Below are 19,480 nucleotides of genomic sequence, written 5' to 3' on the forward strand. Positions count from 1 at the left end.
CTTCCCTGTGCAGCATTCAAAATCACCCCTAGACAAAGTGAGTGTTTTAATGAGACTTCCTAGGAAGGGATGCACTGTAAAACAAAAGTATTCTTGTAACTCAGTTTTGTGAAAGGTAAAAACTACTATGTTTTAAAAGTACACTTTAGAAAGTCTCTTCAAAACAGTCCTGTATTTGAACTCTGTTCATAGTTTTTTTTTGAACAGTTTAGACAAATTGCTGGAAATTAAAAGAATTTCCTGCATTAAGCTGAGACAAGTATATATACAGCCCTATACAGTTTCATAGCTCCCCCCCACCCCATTTATGTGTATTGGTGACAGTGGGTATAAACAGCCTGAAAGTGTATGCATGTACCATAACATCTAGACTTAATATATTGTGGAGTATTCAATAACCATTATGTAGAAGGTAGGTAAGAATTAAAAGGGTTTAATTTCCTAGAAAGAAAATGGAAAAATGGTCATTTTTAAAAAATAAAGTTTATTAGATCATAATGTTGTCTGAATTTACCACCTTTGTCAAAAGTGAACTCAAAGCTTCCAATGTAGTCTATAATTCCTCAGTCAAAGTCAGCAACTTATGGACAGCTTCAGCATCTACAGTCGACCTTTCACTAGCCAGACAAACTTCCCTTTAAATAAATTTAAAAAAAAAGTTTTAGTTTACATTTTTCACAGTGCATCATCCATCCCTTTACTGTTTTGGTAATCAACTACATGGTAAAATTATATCCAGTTATAATTACCGAAATAATCGCAGTGACTGAGTCATCTTCTCAAATTCTCTTGCTTTTCTATGTCCCTTTTGAATAACCTCCTCTGGAAGATTAGCAAGCCTTGCTGCATTAAAGCCATAGCTTTTAGGACAGGCTCCTTTAATGAATTTATACAGGAAGGTAATAGTCTCCTGGCTGGGATCTTCACATTCATTTTCTACCATGCATGCCTAAAAAAGAAAGATTACATGCTGGCAATGGAAGTACCCATTCAAAAACAACTTTTGAGTAAACAACTTGTACATACCATGTGTCCTAGGCGCACTGCAACATTTTGAGAATAGTCTTCAACTAATGAATGGTAGTGGGTAGAAAACAATGTACGACACTTAATATTCTCAGCAAGTTCTTTAACAACTGCATTTGCTATTGCTGTCCCATCAAAGGTTGCAGTACCTCTTCCTATGAAAATCAAATATACATGAACTATGTATTACACAATCTGCCATATTATATACAAAGAAGGACATGCCTCACAAAGGAATGGAAAAAAATGTACTGAAGATCAGTTTAGTATATCCAAAAGCATTCTGTAAACAGGCCCTCTCTAGCTAAGTAGGTCTGCTTGGAGTTCAGGAATACTACTCGAGTACCACTGTGCTTCAGAAACTTCCTTTTAGTTCTCTTTAAATAGCCTTATTATCCAATAAATATTCTCATTATCCCTGTAAAATTGCCACCTTAGGGCCAACTGTGGGGTCTATGGACAAAGGTGAGTGTATTCATAGTCTTTAAGAGATGTGTCCTTCAGACCATTTTCGAGAAAAATAATTCTTTGTTCTAATGTTTTGGAAATTTTAATATCTTACCTAATTCATCCACAAGCACCAGAGAATGTGCTGTTGCATGTGTAAGTATACTGGCAGTTTCACTCAATTCAACAAAAAATGTACTTTCACCTAAAAAAAAATCACAAATAGGTGATCATTTTAAGAATCCTGTTGTAACAGTAGATTCATCTTTTAGGTTCATATCCTTTGAATCTATTATGAACTACCATGGTACTAAGAGATTACTTGTAGTATGTTAAAAATTGCATAATGCTTTCAAATGTCTGAAAGCATTCTGCCTTGCGTAACACCGGGAAAAAAATAAATAAAACACCCTATTTAAAGGTAGATGTGTTTAACACCTAAAATATAGAAATGAACTGTCAAATAACAGAGCCTTCGGTAGGAAAAAAAACTCACCTGACATTATTCTGTCTGAGGCACCAAGTCTAGTAAACACTCTATCGATTGGTGTGAGCCTACACACTTCAGCTGGTACATAACAACCCATCTGGGCCATTACAACTAGTAGGCCAGCCTGTGAATGAGGGAGAAAAAGGTCTTTTATGACTGACTGGTGTTAGAGAACAGATAGAGATATCTATGTATATCCAGAAGACAGAGATAATAAGCCCTAATAAATATTTATTAACTACGAGTGAGTAGTCAGGCACTCTTAAAAAAAATCTTCACAAACCTAAGTAGGAAAAGTGAGGCTTAGGAAGGCATGAGGCTTAGGGCCTAACTGGCTTTATTTGAAACCTCAGCACCTATATGCTAACCAACTACACTAGTGATTCTCAACCTAAAACTACTGATGCCTAGAACCAATTCCAGACCAAACAATCAGTTTCAGAGGATGAACACACCCCAACTCCCAGGTACTTTTTTGTTGTGCTCTCTAGATGATTTTTGATTTAAAAATGAAAAGGAGGTTGAAAACCACCTTACTATACTATTGCTCCTCTCTAGTTAGCAAATTTGTACAGAAATATAATACAGTGCAGTAGTTAGGGGGTCAGCAAATATCTTCTGTCAAGGGCCCAATGTGTTACACATTGTTTTTTTCTACAACCCTTTAAAATCTAAATCATATTTAGCTCAGTAGCTAGCTAACCCCTGGCAGAAGGTCAGAAAAATATATTTATCTTCTTCCCTAAAAGCAGTTCCCAACAGTTAACTAGAGGTCATGAATCACTTTCCTGTATGAACAAGTGCAGTGGTTCTTGTATAAGGGTTCCTAGAAATGAACCTAATTGAAGAACAAACATAAAACATTTGTATTATTTTCATTCATTATGAATACCTCTGCCTTCACAGGAAATGGATTCAAAGTAAGAGTTCATAAAAAAACTCGTGGCCTGAAACCACCTTCACCTTCTTAATATACTTCCCTTAACATCAGGCAAATATTTGACCAATAAGAATACAGTTCTTAGTTTCATGACTCAGGGAGTTTCCCTTTGCTTCCTAATAAGTCAATGACTGAATTCTGTCATATGCTCCTTGGGAAACGGTGGCTTAAATATGTACTATATTCACTCTTAAGTGTTACAAATAATTTGGTGTAACAAAACTTCAAGTTTACCTGTCTCATGAGCGTAGACTTGCCCCCCATATTCGGTCCAGTAACAAGCACACAGTAAGCTTTGCCATTTTCTTCCTCTTCCTCACAGCCTATTAGAATGTCATTTGGAATAAAGTCATCACCAAAAAAAGTCTTCGTAATGCAGGGGTGGCGTGATCCTTTAAGGTTTAGAAAGGGAGGAGTATCTTCTTCTGGCAACAGAATTACTGGACGACACATAGGACCATCACCCCCTCGACTGTAGTTAGCCAGGCACAATAAGACATCTGTTAAAGAGAGGTCAAAAGTGAAGCTTCATCATTTTTGAGGTTTCTTGATAAGCACAAAGGCCCAACTTCTATAAGAAGTCTTCCAAAAATGTTTTTTTAGTGGAGGTGGCCTGCTCTACTTGCTCTTTTAGACATGGCAGCTTTTTTTCTAAAAGTAAGCACTCTAGTGACATTGTTTTAACTGCACAAAAATAAGTCATCAGCCTAAATGTTTTACATGTCTTATAGCACTTGTACTGAAATGAGAAATAACTTCCAATTTCAAGCCCAAGAAAATATCCCCTCAAAGTAGATTTTAAGTCCTCTAATATCTAGACCAGAGGTATGCCAAAGGAAAGCTAAGATACAACAGAGAGATGCTGTAGTGGTCTCTCCGTGATATAATCATGGAGCTAACACTTCTTAGAAGCAGAACATTCTGACAATAGGCAGAATCTTAAGAGGAAAATATATTCACCAATTTTGAACACCTGAGCTGAGGGATGATTTTACATTACCTACCAAATTGTTTAAAACTGTATTGGCTTAAGGAATAAATGTGGCACACTCAAAAACCATAATAGATATACACACTCAAAAACAGAATAGGATGCCATTTTATTCTGGACAGTTGTGTTCAGACTAAAATAGTTTTGTTACAAATTTGGGTAAACTATGGTTGCTGCATTTTTACAACAGAAAAAACCCCAAAACTGTAAAACAAGCAAAGGCTCCAAATGACTTGGCCATGAAATTTAAAGAAAAAGGAAATTACTTATGAAGCTGAAAAGGTTACCAAATTACAAATACGTATATCAGGGCTCTTAGAAATCAACTGTAGAAAAGAAAGTGTGACAACTTGGGCTAAAAGAAAAAGGGAAGATTAAAATCTTTTGAAGCGTTCATGTAAAGAGATTCACTGAAATACAAAAAAGAATGCAAGGGTGTATATATATATCTGTATATATATATAAAAAAATGAAAACTGAGTGATAGGTCAAGGGATAGCTTTAAATTAGTGACAAAAAAATAGCTTAAAAAACACTTATCGAATACTATAAATTCAATTGGAATTTGATCAAAATATATGTGTCACTTGAGTTTAGGGATACGAGTCAATGAGGACTTTCCAATCTTAATATACAATTGGAACACAGGACGTTACTAACCAAAGCTTTAGGAACAAGCCTCTTGAAAACCTTACCCAACACTGCGATGCACTCCACAGCAGCCTGCCAGTCCTTGTAATTTTTATCAAAGTTATAGAACAGTCGCCGCATGCAGTCCTTTAATGATACATCTCTCCGTTCTTCAGCATTTATCAGATTAGCCAACTTTTTCTCAATTGTTTTGGTCCAGTATCGTTTACAGCCCTTCTTGGTAGATTTCAACTCATATTCTTCTGGCAAATTACGGGTGATGAAATTCTCGGGAATTTCCAACTGGTAACGATTCCTACCAATTCCCCAGTAGACTATGGTCCTACAGCCAATTCTACTACGCTGTTTCTCCAAGTATTCCAGGAGGCTCTGTTCATTTTCTCTTATGTCAGCAAGAGCTTGATCATAATCAGAGTCAAATCCTGCTTTGGGAGTAATCAGTCCAGTCTTTCGAGCCTTTTCATGGTCAAAGGCTGTATCCCATCGGTTTAGTTCTAAAGTCAAATCAGGAAAGCGGCCTTCAGGATTTTTTGTCTGCAGAGTAAGGACCTGCTTAAGGATTTTAGACTTAAAGTCATCAATGGCTTCTTCCATAACCCCTATAATTTTACATAGTACTTTGAATCCTTCCAGAGCAGAAAGAAAATCAATAATCTTTTTTTTGCTGTATGTGGTTTCTTCATACATTATAGCCCTGCTATCTGGGTGGTTCTGGCTCTTCAGGGGAGAGCCAACATTATGAATTTTACTCAGTAGCCTCTCAAGGTCTGGAAGCTTCTTTAGAAGGTCTACAACCTCAGAGATTTTGTCAGGCACAACCATTAGGTCTTCTATGGCATCTAGACGATCACTGATAACATAAGGGTTACAGAGTGGGGCACAAAGCCATTGCTTTAGGAGCCGCTTACCGAAGGGAGTATGGCAAGTATCAATCTTCTCTAACAGGGTCCCTTCAGTAGAACCATTTGTTCCGTTCAGAAAAATCTCCAAGTTGTTTAATGTCACAGCATCTAGCACCATTCGTTGATTGGCTTTAGCAAAGACAGCACCAGGTCTTGTAGCACGGACCGTGTCAGAATCCAAGGGAATATATTCTTCAAAATTAGCCATTGATAAAAGCTCCTGATCAATAAGGCATTTTTTGAGGTAGAAGATACAACCACCAAGAGCAGAGAGGGCCAATTCACTCTTCTCTCCCGGTGTCAACCCAACAGAATCAGACTCTGAGGTCATACCTTTAAGCACCTGGGGTAACATCACCCCACTGTCCTCATTTAACTTGTCTGTAAAATATCCTTCTTCAAGGAGAGTTCTCAAAGTTTTGGCTGCATCCCAAAACTGGGAACCTGGTATCAGACCTTCCTGAAGAGAAGAGGATAATGAACCCTTGAGAATCATCTTAGTTTCCACTGAGAGATTTCCTTTCTCAAACAAGACTTGTACTGGAGGATAGTGTGCCACTAAAGTCCTAAACCTGGAACAATGGCGATCATCTGAAAACTGACCTATGAAGAACTTCCCTAGCGAGGTATCAACAAAACATACTCCATACACTCGAGCGTGGCCAGAAGAATCATCTTCTTTTTCTTTGAGGCTAAGAAGGTACTTACTGTAGTTCTCTGAGGGGTCACCTTCCAGCACACTGTAGGTCTGTGTACCCTTGGTAATGACCCTACAGATCTCCCTCCTCACCACTCTATCATACTTAGATATATGTGCCATCTTTCTGCATCGTGCCTCCATCATTTCCGGGGTCTCGGTCTGTTCCACCCGTGCTACTTTATAGCCCTTCTGGACCAGCGAATCTGAATATCGGCCAAATGCAATTTCAGGGAAACCAGAATGGGCCCAGTTGCCTTTCATGAATACCAGCCCTAGCTCACTGACTCCAGTAAGAGCATCCATGTGGTAGAGCTCATAAAACTTCCCCACCTTATAAAATATGACAAGATCAAAGTTCTGAGACTTAATCTGCCACCACTTCCTCATCCCAGGAGTACAGGAATTAAGGAAATCCTCAGGCACATAGAGTGTGGATGCATCAAAATCAGGGTGATCAGGTCGCCTCCTGTGCATATCTCTTCTCTTCTCCTCCTTAAGCCACTCTAAAGTTTCATGATACCAGATGGTGGGGCGACTACTGTCATCACATCCTCCACTAATGTGGGCTTGGGATTCAGAATTTTGAGGGGCAGAGAAAGCACTCAAAGTATTCTTGGTTTCTGATGAAATGCCAGTTGCTCGTTTGGTGGCCGAGGGCATTTCCTTCCTTGAACTTTTCCTTTTGAGGGAGCCATTTCCAGTTACCATTCTCTTCCTCTTTGGAGCAACTTTGACAGGGCTGTCCAGGCCTTCACTGTCACTATCCCCTACTCCACTGCTTATTTCATCACTGCTTCCTTCCTCCTTAGCATCTGGCTTAAATTCCACATCAGAGCCACCAATGTCACTCTCAGAGTCTGATATGACCCTTCGTTTTTTTATCTGGCGGCTACTTCGCCTAGATCCTTGCACCTTTGGCCTCACTTCCTCCTCACTCTCAATTTCATTTTCTTCTTCACTCTTATCTGATGTGTAAGTGGCACCTGCCTGGAAGGCAAAGAAGAGTATTTTAAAACAAAAGTAAAATTTGGAAAATGACAATATTGCTGTGGAATCTCTCAATATGTTGCAACTTCATCTATCAAGAGAAGAACCCACCTCCAGAAATAAACTATTTTCTTTCTCAAGGGATATCAATTTCAGTTTCACCTAACATTAAAACAAGTATCACAATACAGGATTAAGTGATTCTGTCATGAGAGTTCTATCCTATTCAATACTGATGAAGTCCTTAGGATGACCACACATCACAAATACTCATAGGTGATGTCCTCATTAACAGTCATAGCTGTGGAAAAAACATTCAGTCTTCTTCTGTTATCTTTCTTCCAGGGTCACCTCTCCTCTTACATTCGGACATGTTATGAAGTTTACCATTTTATAAATTATTTAGTATAAAAAAGCAGTAAATCAACCTAGTTCTAGTCCTTGCTTTCCACAAACCAGCTGTATCTTCTTGGGCAAGGCACATTCATTTATTATCATGGGCCTCCCTCATACGTAAAGTAGCATGAAGCTAAATGATTTCTGTAGTTACCATCCAGGTCTAAACATCTGAGTAACGTTATGATCTCTGGTCTCAACCTCAAAAATAAGATTAGAAACTCTTCTTTCATTTCTCTTAAAAAACTCATTAACTTACTTATTGCCTATCTCATCTAGAATAGAATAAAACAAAATCAAACTTAGTTATAGATGAATCTTTTTAAGCACACGGCATTAATTTACTAAATTAGAGAGTGATGACTATGTTTGTTTTAAATATGCCAATTATTTGTTCATTTCCTTAACAAGATTTAATTCACTCAAATAGTGACCGTTAATATTTGAAACCAAGGTTGTATTTCAAGGTTACTTAATCTCTATTCTTACCAATCCAAAATACAACAAAAAGTATTAGAGCATAAAACTGGATAATTAATTTCCACACCCTCATACAGCAGCTTATTACCAGACACCATGACCAATTTTATCACCATGTCCTTACTGTCCCTAGCTCTCTGTACTGGTTACCAAAATGGTACTGCCTTTTACAGCATGTGTCTTTCTAGCAGGCTTGAGAACTTAAGTAAAAAGCGGTGCTAGGCTGCTGAGATTCTAAATAATATAACAAGACCTACAGTCCAGGAATGTATAGAAGTATGCATGTACGAGTACTAAATAGATATATGGAAAATACCACTCTAACATGCCCCTGACCCTTTTTCATCACTCTCCTAACAGAAGTAACAACCGCCTGTTAGCACTGTCCCACCTCCGTCTCTTCTTCCTCCTCTGGTTCTGAGGGCTCATCACACACTGCCAATTCAAGCCTCTCAATCTTGTCTTTATTCAAGGCTTCATCTGCACGTTGCATTGCTCTGAGTATTTCAGGCTTTGAACTGTAGAAATGACCTCCTTTCTGGGCTTCCTTTGACTTTGAACCTAAAAAACATATATATATTTATTTATAAATAGGAACTGTTGGCTAGATATTTGGCTCAATGTATAACACTTGCCCTAAGGAACAAGAGTGACAACAATCAAGTATAATTTTTAATCTCCCGTTATTTCTGATTGATACAGATAGATCAATAAAGCCTACAAGGAAGGAATTTTCAGGGAAAAACTACCAGTGAAACTGAAATTACCTGTTTTACCTCATTTAAGCTGCCTTAACTGTTGGTCACCCAGGACCACTTAGTCTCTTCTATAATGACCTGGGACTGTGACCCAAAACACCTAGGCACACCTCCTCTTCAGATGAGGCATGAGATGTAAAGAGGGTTTGAGACCCTTTTTAAAACAACATTACTTAAGGAAGGCAAAAACTACACTATCACTTAAATGAAGCAATGATATTAAAAATAAGTTTGTTCCCAAGGCAGTTAGATGTTAAAAAAAAAAAAAATCCTACATTTTGGGACAGTAACCCAGTTCAGACCTGTAATGTTAAATTTTTTCAAAACAGTTGCATCAAAATGTCTTGCTCTGCTTTAAAGTAAAACTTTTCCTTTATTCATTTCATTTCAAAGAGCTGTAGTATTAAATGTCATTTCCATCCACTGAGCAAAATTTCTATCCACAAGACCAATGATACAGAATTGTTTTAGTTCTTTTCCAAGAGGCATAACTAGGAATGTCTTTTCTCTTCTACCTGAATATACCTATAGTTGGAAAACTAACCTGAATTTGTCTAACAGATCCAAACATTATATTACACCCTTCTTTCTATATACTAAAACGATGAGACATCCTAAATTTCCATGGAATTAGCAACGTTCATAAGCTAAAACAAAGCTGCAATTTCTCAGTTCTCTAAAGAGCTGCACCAAAACTACAAACTGCAACAATCAAAATCATTAAGAGTAGCTCTGAACTTTTCCCAAAGTACCTGCTGCAGCTGTACTTACCCCCCCACCTATCTGGTGTCATCGTCATTCCCCGAAACCTCTGATGCAAACTACAGCTCTAAGACCATGCTCCCCAAAGAAGGCCTACTTTTTTCATGCATGCCTCTTTGCTGATTTATTCACATACACGTATTGCAACAATCTGGATATTTAAAGGGCAGAGAGCAGTATGCACACGGTTTGTTTTATAAAATAACTACAACATAAATGTAAACTTTTTTGATCTCTTTTTAAAGTCCTTTTTTGCCAAAGCTTTGTTTAGAATCTCAAAATTAGTCCTGGAAAGAGACCTCATTTACCATCTGGTCCAACTCTCTCTCTCATTTTATATATATGCAAACAAAATCAGAAAATAAGATTATACAGCAAATTAGTGGAAGATAGTGGAGAAAAACCTGTACATGCTGGAGTATTGAGGCACTGCATCCTGCAGTCATACTGTACATGCACTGTACAACCCAAGAGACTGATAGTGTGCACCCAGCCCAAGTGAAGCTAAAAATGCAGGACTGCTGATGTCCGTGATAAATAAGGCTGGGCCTGGGAAGAGAAAGTTAAGGTTCCAGAACTCTGATTTCTGATGTGAAACTCAACGCAGATGTGCTCATAAGGTGAGGCCAGGTAGCATGCATCTCCATCTGTCCTAAAGAATGTCACTGATCTATATTCTATGCATCTTGGCTGCATTTTCTTTTGGAACCTTTAAGATGGGAACACTTTAATTTACTCTTTTCATGTCTGAGTATGGCATTTTGGTCCAAATCATGAGATCCAATCAGGAAATCATTTTTCCTTTAATGATACGATATTGCTATAAGTCACTCAGAAGGAAGGAAATAAAAATTCCACTCCGCACAACAAACTGGCTTAAGACCAGCTGCATCTTATCCTTTTCCCATGCTAGAAGCTTTCACCATACCACTCCTGCAATTTATTTGAGTAAAATATGCTTAATTCCACTGTATGGGAGACACTAACACTCAGACTCATGTGTGCGTGCATGCTCTCTCTCTCACAAACATACACAATCTGCAGAGTGAATCTTTTACCTGTATATGGCTTTAATAGCCTTCTGCTAACCCAGCCCCTTGTTGGGCTGTCATCAAAAAACTGTACATGAACTCGGGCAGACTTTCCTTTCTCACGGATGAATGTTCCATCAAAAGGGTGGTTGTAAACCAGGCAAGGCCACCAAGGGTAACCCTCCATCTTGGCCCAAACCAAATCACCTGGTGAGAAGTCACAAGAACTGTTGCCAAAAGGAAATACATAATTTGGTTAATATTTTGTTAAGCTATATTAAAGGCAATTACCTGCAAATAAGCAATTTTAAGGAAGGTATCTTTAAGACTCCTTTGAGGGCTTCCCTGGTGGCGCAGTGGTTGAGAATCTGCCTGCTAATGCGGAGGACACGGGTTCGAGCCCTGGTCTGGGAGGATCCCACATGCCGCGGAGCAATTAGGCCCGTGAGCCACAACTACTGAGCCTGCGCGTCTGGAGCCTGCGCTCCGCAACAGGAGAGGCTGCGACAGTGAGAGGCCCGCGCACCGCGATGAGGAGTGGCCCCCGCTCGCCACAACTAGAGAAAGCCCTCGCACAGAAACGAAGACCCAACACAGCAAAAATTAATTAATTAATTAATAAACTCCTACCCCAAACATCTTCTTAAAAAAAAAAAAAAAAAGACTCCTTTGAAATTTTCTGGCATTAATATTCAGGAACAGAAATTCTAGAATTAATGATTTTTAAAAAACATTTTCAAGTTATTTTTAAAAACATAAGCAAATATCACAATGTTTATTAAGACAAACACAAATATACTGGTATTAAGGTTAGAGACTATCTCAGAATTATTCAAGGTTTAAAAACTGTGGCAGAATTCTGATAGACTACTGATAGCAGGAAAAAGACATAAACTCATTGTACTTGTGATCCAAATTATAATGAGTAACACCTGTACTACAAATATGGTATACATTAGGAACAGGATCTGACCCAAAGTATTAATACCAAACATACCAACTGTGTAAATTTGCTACTTATATTCAGTATTATCGACTTTGCTCCAATGTATTCCAAATACTCCAAAAGCTACCTATAGCACACTACTACCCCCACCCTCACCCTAAAAATCTAGCTTTATGGAAAAACTTAAGAGATAAGTGCCTAATGTACCCAAAATAGTTGAGTACATAATGCCTACAGAATCAACAGGAGATTCAATCTGCACAAAAGCTGATTTAGCCCTAAAGGTTTCCTGAGAAAGGGAGAGGAGGGGAAAGGAGAGGGAGAAGGGTAGCAGTGTCCAGTAACAGACTACAAGAGTCCCTCAGTGATGGAGAGGGCACAACAACTGATAAACCCTGCTCAAGTACTATATACCAAGACTTTCTAAGCCCGCTTACAGGTTTTCGCTGAATAACTACAAATGTAAAATAAGCACATTACAAAAAGAATATTTTAGACATTTTTGAATCATCAATTGAGGCCACCTTATAAAATCAGGCCCAATCATAAAATTAAAGTATTTCTTTCTTCAAAAAATATGAATATGGAAATCCCTATGCTGGACAGTTAGAAAAGAAACCAGAACAGGAACATGGCTTCAGCTGGTGCTTATATCAAGGGCCTTTAAGGTACATTCTTCTTTCAACTTAGAAATCTATAGCGATCTGCACAACTTTATAATTATTGCTGTCAAACACCACAAGGCTCATCTTCAAACAGGGAGCTGTGTCTGCACCATTCAGACTTCTTACCTTAAGCGCTTCATCCTTCCTAACATATCCATTAATTAACAGGAGACAAAGACCCTTATCTCCGTGTGAAACTGTCAAGCAGACTTTCCCTTAACTTAGGCAGGTAGCCACTTAACCACAAAGTCTATCACACACTGGTATCAGAAAACCACAAGCTGGGACTTCCCTGGCGGCGCAGCGCAGTGGTTTAAGAATCCTGCCAATGCACGGGACACGGGTTTAAGCCCTGGTCCAGGAAGATCCCACATGCGGCGGAGCAATTAAGCCCGTGCACCACAACTACTGAGCCGCGCACCTAGAGCCTGTGCTCCGCAACAAGAGAAGCCACCGCTCTCTGGAACTAGAGAACGCCTGCGTGCAACAAAGACCCAACGCAGCCAAAAATAAATAAATAAAGTTATTAAAAATAAATTAAAAAAATAAAATGATAATATATCTCAAATGTTTGATATTCTTGGAATTTTAAAGACAGTTTTAAAAAGGTAAGAGGAAAAGGTGACAACTCAGAAAAACAAGTGTAAAAGCCTTCATACAACTAAAAATAAGAAATGACTTAAGCTAAATATACAGTAAACAGATCTTTAAGCTTTTGCTTAAAAATCACATTATTTTTGCTCCCTCTTACCTTGGTGTCGATTACTAGTTGTGCCCCAAATTTGTAAGCAAAATTTTTGGCTATCTACTTTTTAAAAAAGAATCAGTAGATAGCAATGTACTGCTAGAATTTGCTCCTATAAACAATAAAAGATAGACTGGTTATGTCTAACAAAAACTTGTGTATGTAAATACAAGTTTCACAAATGTGAAACATGCTCTCAAGCCAACTTTAGAAATCAAACTATCAGTGTTTGTATCTACCTCTTAAGGTGGACCATTAGAGCAGAATTCCCCTACCCTCAAACAGCTAATGAGAAAAGAGAAGTAATCAGAGCAATTAATAACAAAGGCTCCCATTATACCTGCCCATCTACCTGTACCTCTGCCCACATACCTGGCTTTCTCTCCTTCAGCTTGCATAACTATGGCACCCATCACTTATGCATTAGGTCTACAGTGACCATATAAATTATCATCCAAACTGGCCTCTAAAACTATTTCCTAAATAAATTATCATCCAAACTGGCCTCTGAAACTGTTTCTTAAATTTTATTAGAAAGGAAGTCTACATAAAAAACTAAAAGAAACCAGGGTTCTTTGGAGAGCAGCTTAAGAAGCAGGGACATTGACCATCGTCATCAGAATGAAAAGATGCTTTCAAAAGTTCTGGGGGGGGGCTTCCCTGGTGGCGCAGTGGTTGAGAGTCCGCCTGCCGATGCAGGGGACACGGGCTTGAGCCCTGGTCCAGGAGGATCCCACATGCCACGGAGCAACTAAGCCCATGCGCCACAACTACTGAGCCTGCCCGCCACAACTACTGAGCCCGTGTGCCACAACTACTGAAGCCCACCCGCCTAGAGCCCGTGCTCGCAACGAGAAGCCACCGCAATAAGAAGCCCGCGCACCGCAACAAAGAGTAGCCCCTGCTCACCACAACTAGAGAAAGCCCACATGCAGCAACGAAGACCCAACACAGCCAAAAATAAAAAAATTTTAAAAAGTTCTGAGGGCAATGTTAAAAAGTCATAAAAGCCAGCTTAAAAGAGGCTCCCACTGACCAAATTATAAGTTCAGCGTCTTTTTAAATACCAGTTTTAATTATATCGATTAAATCAAATTAGGTCTGTGAAACTGAGTCCACAATGATACTTTTTTAAAAGCTTGAATACTTTTACAATAATATTATATTAGGTGTGATATTATTTGGAAAATGTATTACTATAAATAGATTTAATTGTATGAAAATCCTCAGGAAAGGCACCTACAACTAAGGCAGATAGTTACCTTTAACTAAAGGCTCTTAGGAAAAAAAAAAACTTGTCAATGTCTGACACACCACTCCTATAAATGAGTACAAGGCATATACTTAAAATTTTTTACTGCCCTCATTTCTCATAGTCAACCGATAATTATCCCTGAAATGAGACTGTGAAAAATAAACTAGCTAAGACTTGCTTAAAAAACCCAGATTTAGCTGTCAGAAGCCTTGCTCACAGCTCTTTCAATTATGGTCTTAATAAACTACAGAAGAAATGAAGTATTGAGAAGCAGGCCTAGAGTGCATAAACATACATCCTGTAGCCATTTATTGAAACTGATGTCACCTCGACTCCTTCCTTTGTCTCATCAACACAAGTGGAAAAATACTTTTGCATCACACCTGACTGACAAAGTAACTAAGGGGGAAAAAAAGAAAAAAACAGGCAAAACACTTTAACACTGGAGCACAAGAGAAAACTAAATGACAAACGACCATTAAAAGATGCTCAACTTCTTTTAAAGAGTTCAACGACCCTCATAAAAAGTCCAAATGTCTTTGTAGCCCATCAGCCTGTTGGTGACTGGATCTCTGCATACCTAAGGCTCCTGCCTCCTCTTCATTCTCAATTTGCAGGACCTCCCTCTTCCTGCACCAGCTTCTAAAACTCCCTCACCTCCACAGTAGCCTGGCTAACTTCTTGTCCTCTGGTCTCAGCCTAGAGAGCTGAAAGCCTACCCGGACGCACACATACCCCATCCTCCCCACAAAGCACACGGAGCTCACCAACTCTGCTCCTGCTCTAGAACTGCGTTTTTGCTGGTCCCGTTCACTGTTATATCCAGGATCTACAATGCCCAATACTGTGCCTGCCAGAGTAGATACGTTAACATTTGTTGAATGAAAACCAAATCTATGTATAAAAAAAATAAAGTAGGGCTTCCCTGGTGGCGCAGTGGTTGAGAGTCCGCCTGCCGATGCAGGGGACACGGGTTCGTGCCCCGTTCTGGGAAGATCCCACATGCCACGGGGCGGCTGGGCCCGTGAGCCATGGCCGCTGAGCCTGCGCGTCCGGAGCCTGTGCTCCGCAACGGGAGAGGCCACAACAGTGAGAGGCCCAAGTACCGCAAAAATAAATAAATAAAGTAAAATTAAAAAATTAAGAAAAAAAGAAAGCCAAATCTATATACTGAATGGAGAGTTTCTTTAGAAGCCTAGTATCAAATGCCCATCTTTCCTGAATACTTTGGAAGTAGTCCCCATAGTAGGTGGTCAAGTGTAAACAATGTTATGCTTTTACAAGTCTCCTAAATTCAGACCTCAAAAAAACAAAGAGCATATGCTATTCAACACATAAAGCACAACCATACAATAAATACTTCCATCCGTTTAGAATGGATGCAGGAAGAATCAAATTCACGTTTAAGTAAACATTATTAACACATTGTGCATCTCTCACCATGAAAAATAGTCTGTTACAGAGGATGCACATGTAGGGAAGGAAAAATATTTTCCCCTTTACCCTTCTGAGTTCTTGGCTAAGAGCCCCTGTAATAAAAAATTAACAAGAAAAAGACAGACAAAAGTTTATTAACATGTATACCTCCCCATACACGTGGGAGATGCTAAGGAAAACTGAGTAACTCCCAGAGATGGCCCGAGTCACCATCTTAAAACATCATCTGCAGCTTTATAAAGACAAAAGAAAGATGGGGTGGCGGGGACAGATAAGGGAGGTTACCAGGAAAAGAACAAAAAACACGGGTATGGTTGTTATGCAGATTTCAGTCAGTGCCTTCTCCATTTAATAAGTTTCTGGTGATTTAGTCACTCTTCTCTTCCTAGTACAGAGAGGGAGACATCCTTACAAATGGACATTTCCTTTTTAAATGTAAATTTCCCTTACAGAAGAGTAACTTCTATAGCTCTCAGAGCTTCTCCAGTGTCCCCCAGTTTCTGTGTCCCCCGTTTCTCAAAAATTATCAGTTCAAAATAACCTCTATGCCAGAGGCACATTCTGGGGTGGCATATCCTGCTACTCTTCACACAACTACATAAACTGCTTGAGAGGGTCGCTTAAAGGAGAATAACACTGTAATTCCACGTAGACTTTGAAAAATCTGTATAACACCTAAAACACAGGACATTGTAAATCAACTACTCAAGTTTCTGATCCTGAATGCGTTCTTTATTTTTCTGTACCACTATTTCTTCATCCTTTCAAATGGCTACCATTACACACTATGCCTAATACAATACCTGGGATACAGTAAATGTGAGCTTTTCAAAATGTCGCCCGCTGCTCCAACAAAGGCCAGCCAAGCCCTGGAACAGCACTGAACTGCCGAGAAGGCGAGGAAGACACCCCTGGGCAGGCTTCCCCATAGTCGCGTCCATACGTCCCCGCCCAGAGTCAGATCAAGGCCTTTGGAGGCTCACCCTCAATTCCGGAAAAATTACACTGCCCCAACCTCCCTTGAAATCGCCAACAAAAGATGCACTATATCAGGGAGTTCCCTGGTGGTGTAGTGGTTAGGATTCCTGGCTGTCACTGATGGGGCCGGGGTTCGATCCCTGGTCGGGGACTGAGATCCCAAAAGCCTGGGGGAAGGGGGCGGCCAAAAAAAAAAGTGCACTGTTCCTTAAACTAACATTTTCAACTGGCACAATACTTCCAGGTGTCAAAAATCAACACTGTTCCTAAACTTTCATCTGTTTGGGAGCATATGCTGTCTACCTACAGGATAAGCCAACTGGATCCCTGCACTTGCTGCTCCCCCGCCCCTGCAATCCTTACTACCACCAATCAGGCCCCTCCGTCTACGAGTGGACACACCCCTCGCGCTCTAAACTCGTCGTCCACCCCCAACCCCCATACCCAGGCCGAGGGCCCGCCCACCCACCCCGTCCGAGGCTCTCAGCCAAACATCGAGCGTATTCCTCCAACGACTACTGGACCGGTAATTCACCGTCCCAGCTGTGAAGGAGAAACGTCCCCCGGGAGTCCCACTCGCAGCACGCCGCGCCCCACAACCTGCAGGTGGACGGCGGTCATCCCCCCGGCGGGCATTCCTCTTTCCCGCCACCCCTCCCCCCCCCGGGCAGGCACCACCCCCTCCCTCGCCCTCGGGGCGCACCCCACGCCGAGCAGGCAAGCTCTTTTCCCGCCGCACCCTCAGTGCTCCCGTCTCTCATTTCTCCTCCCTGCCCCGAGCACCTTCCACTCCTCCTCCCCCACCTGACGGACCGCGTGTCCTCCTCTACCCCCGAACTAAGCGCGTCCTCCCTTCCCCTCCAACCCTTCGTACACAGCCGATTTCCTCCTACCCTGTTTACAGGCTACACCCCCAAGGCTCCCTGCGTTCTTTCAGGCCAGATATGCAACCCCACCTCCTCCGAGCCCAGGCGCTGGCCGAGCACCCCAGCCCGCCCCCCACGAGGCGAGCCTCCCTTCCCTGGGCTCCCTGCGCCTCCCCCCCACTGCACCACCTCCTCCAAGCCCAGGGCCTGGCCGCGCACCCCCCAGGCCCCTGAAGCGACCTCCCTGCGCCCCGATACCCCGCTACCTGGCGGGGACCGCAGGGGCTGCCGACTTTCGCAGCCCTCCGTTGAGGTTTCTCGCCTCGGCCCGCGAAGTGGAGCCCGCCAGGGGCCCCGGCCCAGGCCCGGCCTCGCTCCAGGCCGCATCCCCGCCTGGGGAAGGGGAGGCCCCGGTGGCAGCGGCGGCGGCGCTTTCACTTGAGGCCCTGACCGGGCCTTTGCTGGCATTATTCAGGGCTGGAGACTTGGGGAAGAAGCTGTACAGCGTGCTCTGTCGCGACATGGCCACGGTCGCCGAGGCCCAACCGCTCTGTCGGACCGAGCCACTAGAGGCACGGCAAGTACCGCGAGGGGCCTGCTGGCGGGAAATCGGGGGGGAGGTGCGCTCTGCTGGAGGAACACTGGCCCCATCGGCCAATCGGCAGGCCGTTCGCGGGCGGAGTCCCGGGCGGCGCGCGTCCGGCCCCGCCCCCTCGGGCGCCAGGAGACGTGGGGAGGGGAGGGGCCAGCACGCCGCGCGGGGTAGCTGCCGGTGGCGCCTCCAGCCTCTCCCCCTGCGGCAGGAATGGGCCGGGGCTGGTTAGGACTGGAGCACCTCGGCCCGAGCGAAGCTGGGCGCTGCTGCGGGGCTGACCCCCTCGGAAAGGCGTTCCTCTTTGGAAGGGAATCTGGCGGTCGCGGGGGTGCGATCACGCAGCGCCAGGTGTGTGCCGAGTGCGTGCACCGCGTGAGCATGAGTGGCCGCGGTGCAAGGGGTAAACCGAACGGCCACAGAAAGAAGCCCTGGCGGAGAAACGCCTTCCAGAGCCTGCATGAACAATCCTGCTGTTAGAACGCTTACCCCAAGGAACCGGAAAAGAAAAAAAGGATCCAGACTTAAATCAGCAGAAGATCAAGTCTTCTGTTCGCTTTGTATTCTCAAAGCGTTGCACATAGTAGGCACTTGATAAATACTTTACAACTGAACGCTAAGTTTTTGGCCCAGTATGAGTTTATGATTTTAAAAAAAAATTGCCAGCCACACAGCTTTCCTCTGCCTGGAAGCAATCCAGTCATTTCACATAGATTAACTCATTAAATCCTCACAATAACCTGCGAGGTAAGTATCAATACTTCAGGTCCGCTGTTCCTTATCTGAAACTCTTGGGCCAGGTGTGTCTCAGAATGCAGGATTTTTCATATTTTAGAAAAGTCACAAGGTGTGAATAAAAAGTTCCTATTCTCCAAATTCAAGAAAGACGTTGGAAGACTGACAGCTCTTTGGCCCTAATCCTAAACTGTGAAGTAACTGGAATCCATAATCCCAGAAACCAGCCCCAATCAGCAACAGCTGTGCTTTGGTGCAAACATATAAAGATCAGCTCTTTGCTTTGTTCAGGAGGCTGTGTTCTGCCACAGCGTTCTCCTGTGCTAGGCATGTAATAAAATCAGCTTTGTTTCAGAAGCAGTATTTGAAATAATACTCTTCCCTACATGAGTATAATATATGACACCCTCAGAGAGTCTGGGGCAACTTGAGACCTGGCCTCTGACCCTAACTCACCAGGCAGGTAACAGCAATTTTACTTCTCTCAACTTGTTTCCTCATCATTAATGAGAACAATAATAACTTTGGGCCAAATTTTAGAGGCCCGTTAGATGCTTCCCACAAACAAGTAAAACGAGTAAGAAGTCACACATCTGAGAATCATCAAACACACAATCCCTCAGTAGGTAAAGTCACCCAGCCTTCTCCACGCAGAAGGCACATACTGTGTGTGAAGAACACCCAACTCAGAACAAACAGA

The 19,480-nt window shown here is 41.9% G+C and overlaps 1 protein-coding gene across 7 annotated transcripts; it reads right to left on the reverse strand.

Moving 5' to 3' along the window:
* Positions 1 to 464: 464 nt before the first annotated feature.
* Positions 465 to 17,976, reverse strand: MSH6 (mutS homolog 6; the record flags this gene model as incomplete). Of its 7 annotated transcripts, none has more annotated exons than XM_079720569.1 (10): positions 465 to 635; positions 750 to 949; positions 1,027 to 1,181; positions 1,589 to 1,678; positions 1,970 to 2,087; positions 3,138 to 3,403; positions 4,590 to 5,079; positions 8,402 to 8,571; positions 10,589 to 10,788; positions 17,720 to 17,976. In XM_079720569.1, the coding sequence occupies 10 exons, from the start codon at positions 17,974 to 17,976 to the stop codon at positions 554 to 556; spliced, it is 2,028 nt and encodes a 675-aa protein (XP_079576695.1). In that variant the 3' UTR covers positions 465 to 553. The 7 variants fall into 7 exon arrangements, with proteins under 7 accessions (XP_079576695.1, XP_079576694.1, XP_079576693.1 ...); XM_079720568.1 differs by lacking the exon at positions 4,590 to 5,079 and adding an exon at positions 6,156 to 7,134; XM_079720567.1 differs by lacking the exon at positions 4,590 to 5,079 and adding an exon at positions 5,454 to 7,134.
* Between the last annotated feature and the right edge of the window lie 1,504 nt (positions 17,977 to 19,480).

The sequence above is a fragment of the Hyperoodon ampullatus genome (assembly GCF_949752795.1).
Source record: "Hyperoodon ampullatus genome assembly, chromosome: 15".
Classification (NCBI taxonomy): Eukaryota; Metazoa; Chordata; class Mammalia; order Artiodactyla; family Ziphiidae; genus Hyperoodon; species Hyperoodon ampullatus.